This window comes from Triticum aestivum, chromosome 3A (genome assembly GCF_018294505.1).
Source record: "Triticum aestivum cultivar Chinese Spring chromosome 3A, IWGSC CS RefSeq v2.1, whole genome shotgun sequence".
NCBI lineage: Eukaryota > Viridiplantae > Streptophyta > Magnoliopsida > Poales > Poaceae > Triticum > Triticum aestivum.
This window is the reverse complement of record NC_057800.1, coordinates 154376694-154385971: the sequence shown is the minus strand read 5'-3', so window position 1 is coordinate 154385971 and position 9278 is coordinate 154376694. Positions and strand designations below refer to the sequence as shown.

The 9278-nt window shown below is 43.4% G+C and overlaps 1 protein-coding gene across 1 annotated transcript; it reads right to left on the bottom strand.

Annotated features, from left to right (window-relative positions):
- Window positions 1-4789: 4789 nt before the first annotated feature.
- Window positions 4790-8460, bottom strand: LOC123060776 (ras-related protein Rab7). Its single transcript, XM_044483609.1, has 6 exons — window positions 8232-8460; window positions 8083-8109; window positions 7885-7984; window positions 5548-5694; window positions 5380-5460; window positions 4790-5289 (listed from the first exon to the last, which is right to left on the bottom strand). Exons 1-6 carry the CDS (start codon window positions 8282-8284, stop codon window positions 5140-5142), a joined length of 558 nt encoding a protein of 185 aa, XP_044339544.1. The 5' UTR covers window positions 8285-8460; the 3' UTR covers window positions 4790-5139.
- Window positions 8461-9278: the final 818 nt, after the last annotated feature.

Sequence of the window (9278 nt, the reverse complement as noted above, 5' to 3'; positions counted from 1 at the left end):
GCTTCGACCCCGTCGACTTACGCCGTAGCCCCTCAATCCAGCTCCACCTTCAACATGACTCCATGGTAGATGATCAGTCCACCCCTGCGCCTCATCGACTTCAAGCTCCGTGTATACACCACCTTGAATCAATCCCACGCCATAGTCTTGTCGAAACCGCACAAGCCTCGGGCATGTGCACCACGTGTTTCCACGCCTAGAAGTCGGTCACCATTAGATCACGCTCCTACGTCGTCTTCACTAATTCCACCACCGTCTTCTGTGCCAACCGACTTGCGTCGATCCGTCAGACTGTTCAGCCCAACCTAGCCGAACTAGTCTGGCTGCATGACACGCTCGAGGCTCCCAAATCGTCTTTCGTGAATTTTCATCCATCACATGATAATTCCATCACCGCTGACATGACTTTCCGCAACGCCTTCAAACATCTCTGTTGTGTCAACAAATTTTTCACCCATATCTGCCATAACCCAAGGTTTTCAATTTCGTTGAACTTCTCCACCTCAAACCTGATGCCCGATGATATCATGATTCTTTATATGACTGACGCCGTGAAAAATTATTCGAGCTTTTCTCTCACGTGATGCCCAAGTACACAACAAATCTGTACTAATAGCAAATTGCAACCAAAAACAACCTTCTGGTCTTCATATGTGTAGCTCCCTGGCTCAACAGCTGATGCAAACGAAGTACTACTTGGCTGCCAAAGCTCCTTGCTTTCCAACAGACGCGTATCGCTGGATGGACTTTTTTCACCTGCCGATTGATCTGCCTTCCTATATCCGTGTCACATGAAGACTCGGTCGAGAGAGGATTTTCTACCATGCACGGGACCTCCGGTGCATGCATCCCTCATTTATTGTTGTGTGGGACCACTAACATCATTACAGTTTTGTATACACACTAAGTTTCATCCAAATAAATAGACACCTAATGTATGTTGAAGTAAAAGTTTGATTTACACTATGTTAGCACAATTGTATTTTTTGACAAGATTTTAAAAAACAAGACTAATATTGAATATATTTTTAGAATAGACAACTAAATCATCATGCTTCAAACTTGCTTGGTATAAATTTTCTAATTCCGTGTGAAAAAATTAAAAATATTTCATTCTATTTCGTAAAGAAAATCTTACAGTTTCATTATGGCTCTTTTTTGCGTATTATATTACATTGTGTGATTCTTATTAATTTTACACTGTTTCACCATGTTTCAGAGCTTGAATTCTAAAATTGTTGAAATATATTCAAAAGTGATCTCGTATCAAAGTTCTCGTTGTCATATATGCAAATATGCCAACAGGTCCTAAATTTTAACTTGGAAATAAAATAAAAAAGTATGGGGGTGGAACCTAGCCAGAACATAACAGAGTGCTGCCATGTGGCCAGAGAAAGATGTAACCAACTACCAGCGGTATCACGCTGTCAATGCATTGCATGACATCGAATCTCTAAATTAAATCAACTGCTCTCCCATGCGCCGGACATCCCGTGCATGGGAGAATTGCTTTTCTCAGACTCGGTCTCCCTTTTTTGGTCCAAACAAATCTCTTGTGTCGACGTTGCCACACGCACCAGCTAGCCCCGCCGGGCCAGCCCACACCGCGGGTCGCTTGCCTTGGCTTCAGCCGCGCCGCCTGTATGTTCGCCCGATGGATCAACATGATCAATCGCCGCACGTCTGCCGCTGTCGATGCTTTCGCCTCATATCCGTATCTCGTTGCGAATCAATATGTGGTTGAAATATTTAGATGGACAGTGGTATCCCCAACCATCAGGGTTTAAATTCTGGTGCTCGCATTATTCTTGTATTTATTTCAGGATTACCGGCGATGTGCTTTCAGTGGGAGGAGACGTTTCCGTCGACGACGAGGCGTCTACGGTGACTTCGTAAATCTCAAGATGATATGCCGGCTCAGTCTCTCAGAGGTGCTCATAGGGGTAGGGTGTGCGTGTGTGCGTTCATAGGGATGAGTGTATGCGCGTATATATGAGCGCTTATGTCTGTATTGATGCTAAACAAAAAAATATCCGTATCTCGTTCAGATTACTGCTCGAAGATCACAGCACGACCAATCTTGCCTCGACGGTAACTCGCTGATGATATTCATCTCGATCGCTTCCCGCAGATTTATGTTGATGCATCTTCTTCCTCTAGATCAACTTTCCTATTTCTTTAAAACAGCCTAGCAATGATACCACTTGTTAGAATAAATTTAAGGCATACTATTAATCATCCAAGGACCAAGCAATTACACGAGCATGACATCGAGATTTGTTAATGAGGTTCACCAATATGGCTACATCCCGGGGGCCTGACTATGGGCGCTCCTCCCCATGACACCACTACAATGCCGCACGCGGTCACCCTGGACGCCAGCAAATGCCGCCGACTTCCCCTGCGTTTCTGTGCTATTATGTTGGCATAGGTTACAACGTGTGTCTAGCCCCGTTATATATGATAGACCTAGAATACAAATGTCCTAGTAAGACACGACTCCATATCGTATCTAAATACAATACAACTACAAGTCCAATTATAACCTACCTCGCATACTATATTCAACACAACTCTAATACATATTGCATGTCTTGGACCCATAGCTTTCGATTTCGATTTCGACACATCGTGCAGATGAGGCACGTCACCACGGCCACATCTAGGCGGCATTTGGATGGTACTGCCTAACAACAAGGACACAACTTCTTCCTTGACTCCGATCATCGTCCACCAAAACACCCACTAAAATGTTGGCGCGCCATGACAACATTTGAGCGAAGCCACACCCACAACCCCAAGGGTCAGCCTCCCTACAAACAGGCTACTCGCTATCCCACAAACTATCCACCCTAGATGGTAGCAATCCATCCGTGCAGAGGAGGCTTCCTATCCTCTGGCTTAGCTTTTCCTCAGTCACTTTAAATGAGAACCTTGCTAACCTAGTGAGATGCCCCATTCAAGACAACGTCATAGCGGTGCTTCCATACCGTCCACGCCACAAGGACCATGACTATCCAAGTATCTGTCGAGTGCCTCTGACCCGAATCAATCAAAGTACACCGGTCACTAGCTCAGAATCATGGTTGGGTATCCATTGAGGCCTTCCCCTGTGGCCAAGAATGTCCGCCCACACCTATCTTGCAAGCACGCATTCAAAGCATGTGATGGACTTGTGTCCGGTGCATGTTCACAAAAAGGGCATTCCGCCAGATGAGCCAGGCCTCGCCATTCTAATCTATCAACCGTCCAACACCGGTTTCTCATCACAAGCCGTGAGAACATCATGCACGAGGAGTGCTTGGGAACGCCAAATCTGAACCATGCCAGTGTTCTCCACCCGACAAGCAAAGGGTGCCCGGTAAGCGGAGAGAGAGTAGAGAAGTGGGCGTCGCTCTCCTATGCTCAGACTAGAGCGTCCATAACGCCCTGAAGAAGCTACACCTCGGTCAAGCTGATCCACCAGCCAAATGAATTCACTGAGCACCTCTCGTACATATTAGGCGTCACATCCGCCCACCACCTTCCGTTCAATACCTTGCACACAATGCGCTTTCGGATGGCCTTCTTCTTAACAAAAGCGAAGAGGTTGTGCACGATGTCTTCTAGCCTCCCCTTGCTCAACCACTAGTCCGTCCAGAAGAGCGCCGAGGCATCGTTCCCCAACCTACACCTAGTACCGGACTTGTAGACACTGTCGGAGCTACATGTGCTCCTGCAGCAGCGTTCCCCAACTTTGACAAAATATCTGAAGAAATTTTATTAAGAGGTGCTTAATTAGAAAAAAAATAGTGTATGGCCCCCTCAGAGATTGCTAGGGTTGCCTTTTGCCCCTCCAGCATTTCTTATCTAGCTCCGTCACTGCTGTAGACCATGGCAGTTTGCATGATTTCCTCAAAACCAAGATGCGCCACTTCAATAAATGGCATTCTCGCGTTGTTTTCTTTCGATGATTGTCCTTGTCCCTCAAAACCCCGTCCCACTTACAGAAACCTCTCGAAACATGGAAATTTCTCGACACTGGTGACTAGAAGTTGCCCATACCTGTCGGCTTAAAATTGCACAAACTGAAGCTTTCCAAAATCTGACACTGGTTGAAACCTGCTAATGCAATCTCCGATTTGTTTTCCCCCCTCCCAACTTCTGAAACTAAACTAAACCGCTCCAGTTTGGAATGCATTTCAACGGTGCAGCGGCTACCACAACTTTTGGTTTGTGGTTTCTAATTCTGATCGATGCGGACAAACTGTAGATTTGGCAGTTTATTTTTGGGAGCTCTCAGCATGGCCACAACTTTCAGAAGTTCACGAGCACCGCACGCAGTATAGACCAGATGTTGCTGCTCTGTAGTAGGAAATGAAAATGAGTTCGTTTTGCATTTGGGCACATGCATGGCGCTGACAGGAAAGGCGAATCCAATAGTTCAAATGGCACAGCGTGTAGTCGACTATGTTCTCGCTGGAGATGTCAACAACAGAAATCAAGACAAACTGTAGCAATCATTGAAAGTGAGCATGGTCCTTCCATAAATTTGATAAATGAACACCATTAGGGACCTACACATGACATAAGAGTGGAATCTGCAAAGTCCAATCTTGTGTCACATCATTGCAGCAAACAACAGCATGAATACACGGAAATGAAAATCTTAGTGGCTGATCTATATATACCATGGAAGAGAGGAATGGAAATGAAAATAGATGGGTAAAAGATGAACCATGTAGATGTAGATCTGGATCTACCATCAAAATGGTTAGAAGAGGAAAGCACGAATATTGGGCCGTTCTCCTGTCCATTTACAATCTTCATAAATATATATATTTGATCTTTCTGGGATATGTACGCACCACGACAACCAAAACCTCGCAAAAACTAAAAAGAATGCCAACTCTATACCATCTAACGCTCATACAAAGAATCAGAAGTTATGAATGAAATTTCTCCCATCTCGCTAGAAGGGAGCGAATACTAGACAACCATATGTAGCAACCGATACAAGATAGCAGCTTTCAAACTAAATATATATATCAAACTCGGGAAGAGCGAGCACCACCAAGCCAATCCAAACTGAGGGGGATCCTTATCTTCTAGAAGAATTATCCCTTTGTGTAAACAACGCATCTACTGCAAGAAGTAAACTTACATATCTTCTTCAGGTTCATTCTTGATAGCATTCCTTGCTATACACTCGAAAGCTGCTTCCACATTGAAGCCTTCTTTAGCAGACGTCTCAAAATAAGGGATGTTTCCCTTGGAAGCACACCAAGCTTTAGCCTTTTTCTCAGAAACCTGAAAGACAAGTGGTCTCAAAAATATCATAAAGTATATATATCAAGTGAAAGCAAGAAAAATAGGCACTTTGTCGCGAAGAATACTCACAGTCCTGCTGTTACCACCATCAACATCAATCTTGTTTCCAAGTAAAACAAAAGGGAAATTCTCTGGATCTGATGGGCTAGCCTGCAACAGGAATGACGGGCCAAACTTTCAATATACCATACATATTGCAGTACATTTGATCGACCGGCAACTAAGCAAGCTACTTACTTGAATTAGAAATTCCTCACGCCAGTTGTTGAGTTTTTCAAACGACTTGGTAACATTGACATCATATACAAGAACACAACAGTCAGCTCCCCGGTAAAACGCCACACCGAGACTCTGAAAACGTTCCTGTCCAGCCGTGTCCCATATCTAGGTTCCAGGAAAAACAAAAATGTGGTAAGATTAAATGAGAGTGGAACTATTGTTTCACAAGGAACAAAGTAGACAGATGTACATTCTAGTGTTCTCATAAAAATAATCAGGCTATAGATATACGTAATGATTAACTAGCTAGGGCAGTGAAGATTTGGGGTTAGTTCGCTTTTTTTGTCCCAATAACGCACGCAATCCACGCTTCTTTGCAATAGAAGAAGAAAGACACACAGCAGCAAGCACAACAAAAATGAAGGCTTCACAGCAACCAAAAACAAAATACACGCAAAAGCAGAACAGAAAAAAAAACTATAAGCAGCTAGGCCATTTGCACTAGCAAAATAACATCAACCATATTAAGCGTCCGGTGAATGCACACAGAGTTACTTCACTGAATTGTGCAAAATACATAATTTAAGTAATAAAATCATTGGACCGATATTAACGAAAACGTAACAGAATGTTCTTCGTATTTGTTTCCATCTTTTTTAAAGAGAGTACAATTATTTTCACTTGCAGTCAAGATTATTTAAGAATGTTGTTCATACTTCAGTTCATTTCATCTTAGAAAAGTATCTAATGTTATCAACTAGTAATCACAGCCATCAGAAAATTTGTAAATCAAGTAAAATAGCTAAAATCAAATAAAGCAGCATACCAAATACAAAGTTTGCTATTGTAAAAAAGTATCTAATGTTATCAAGTAATCACAGCCATCGGAAAATTTGTAAATCAAGTAAAATAGCTAGAATCAAATCAAGCAGCATACCAAATACAAAGTTTGCTATTGTATAACTAAAAAGACAGTGGACTCCAAAAAAAAAATCATTTGTTTATGCTTATTCAAATAAACTACCCGGCGGGGATAAAAAGACAAATGTCTGAACCTCAGGTATAGGTATAAATGAATTGTTTGGCTATCCCATATGGTCATATCCTTGATTTAAATATGATGAATGAGAGATGGGCCATAGAGAACGCAGCTGAACAGGCTGTTTCATTGCTGTCCTGTTAAATAGAAAAGATGGCAGGGTCTCTGAACGTTCAATACTCTAGTCCAGATTTAAGAAAGTTGAGTGCCAGCGGATAACAGCTCAACAAAGTAGTTCATTCCCAGTCATAAAAATCTGGAAATTTCTTATTCTTAACCAAAGCAAGCAAGTCGGTACATGGTCCATAAAGTTCGAGTAATGGTACCTATGTGTTAATCAATTTATGACAATCAGAGTACTGCAGTATTGGGACGCATCAATTATACTATATGTAACAGAGTAACAGAAAGAGACCCCAGAGTAAGATAAAAAAGGATAGGACCGATGGCTACAATATAAGTAATATTGCATAGCTTTTTAATAGTAACTCACATTAGTGAAGCCATAACTTAGCAAAAGTCATGTTTCCTCTGGACTTCGCCAGATTTTATTTTTCTTTGTTCATGCACATAGTGTTGGGCCACTGGAAGGTGTAAGACAGCTTTCTCTCTGTCTTAATGCACAGACATGCAATTCCCCTGCATTGTTTCTAATTATTATTTTTCCCTCTGAACTACGGTCTCAGTCCTCTAATCCTTGAGAAATTGTAATATAGAGGCAGTGCAAACCAAGTGGACAACTGAACTAGAGCTGAACTGATGTAATTTCTTATGACATAATGTGCCTTTCGATTGGGTAAGGTAAATCTACCCTAAAAACAATCCAACCATCTGTAACCGCATTAACCTATCCGATAAGCACCTACCAGCAGAACGTTTGCAAAAGTATATTCTTTCGAATTGGGTAAAGGTAAATCTACCCTAAAAACAATCCAACCATCTGTAATTGCATTAACCTATCCGATAATCACCCACCAGCAGAACGTTTGCAAAAGTACATAACTCTATAATAAACCAAAAATGTCGCTTATGTTGACCTGAATAACTCAGGAACCAACCTTCTCAACCTGTCATAAACAAACTGCAGAGTACAAGGGTCCTAGTTTAGTAGTACTACCACTAAACTTGATCATCATCGGACCTACTCAAGAATTCAGAACAGTAACCAGAGAATGGGAACTTTTCGGTTTCACGCAAGTGTCACATACTCACATCTCTAACAGCATAGAATCTGTTAGTGTTCTAATACACCCAGAGCTAATTGCCCAACAATAAAACTAGCACCAAGCACGTCAGTAGTAGATTGAATGAAGAACCTGTAGAGTGAAGAGGCGGTCGTCGATCTTGACCTCCTTGGTGAGGAAATCGGCGCCGATGGTGGCCTTGTACTGGTTGCTGAACTTGTTGTTGACGTACCTGCACAGGAACCAACCACCCAGATCGTTCAAACCCCCCGCACAGAAATAACCCGAATCAGACGAATCGGACAGGGAGAGATTGCCGTTCGGCCTTACTGGTTCATCAGCGACGTCTTCCCGACCCTGACGACGAACAAAAACAAAAGCGCAGGCAAGGGTGATCAGACAAGAGCGAAACATCACACCCGAAAGGAAATCCAAAACAAAAGTGGGGTGGAAGGCGTGAGTGATTGCCGCGCACGCACCCGCTGTCGCCGAGGATGATGACCTTGAGGAGCATTCGCCTGCGCGACGCCATGGCCGCGGATCTGGGGCGGAGGGCGGGGCTACGCGCGGGGCGGGGGGTAAGGGGGGAGCGGGTGCTGAGGAGGAGGAGGAGGTCGGAAGATTTTGCGCCGTGTGTTGGTCTGGTTTGCTTGGCTTTGCTTTGGGATTGGTGTGTGCGCGCCGTTGTAGCGGGAAAGGAGAAAGATCGGTTTTGTTGGAAGGCTTCGCCGCTCCGCCTCCACCTGTTTCGTTTGGGTGGACGCGTTGCCGGGCGGGCGAATTATTACTCCGTCAATTTTTTAGAGTAGCGACAGACAGACAGACAGCAGTATTGTTTTCATTATTTATTAATCGTCGATGATAATAAAAAATAAGATTGATTGGGACAGGCAGATTTTGTCCAACTGATGGCTCTGTGCTACCTACAAGTATGATAATTAAAAATTATTATTGTACACGGTTCATCCGCGTCTGAGTGGCACATATATGCATGTGCACACGGTGTCTTCAGTGCTGGAAAGAAGGGACTAATGTACTGCCGACTAGTAACTGTTGTCTCTTTCATACTGCACCTGCTACAGATTTTACGAAGAAAGTTAAGCCAGAATGAACGCAGGCAGGGGTCGTCTGGTCTGTGGCTAAGATTTTATTATTTTTATTTTTTTGAAACAAGGAAAATGGCTTGAATAAGAAGGTTTAAGAATCTTGGCCAAAGGCCAGGTAACAAGCATCACTCTCGCGGCATTATATTACATAAATATTTCGCCTCGACAAGGCACCACAATGAAGTTTTCGCTTTGATGTGAGTTGCAATCACCCCGACCGGAATCACGGTGCTGCGGAACACATGTGCATTTCGCTCGTTTCAGATTTCCCAAGAGATAAGAAGCATAAGGGAAAGAAGCGCCCTTCGAGATTGTGACCTCCCAGAAGCAATGTTGTGCCACCACTCCTTGATAGGAACCATGCCTCCCCAATTCGTAGGATGGACATCATGTAAACCAAGCCATGTTTTGATCATTATC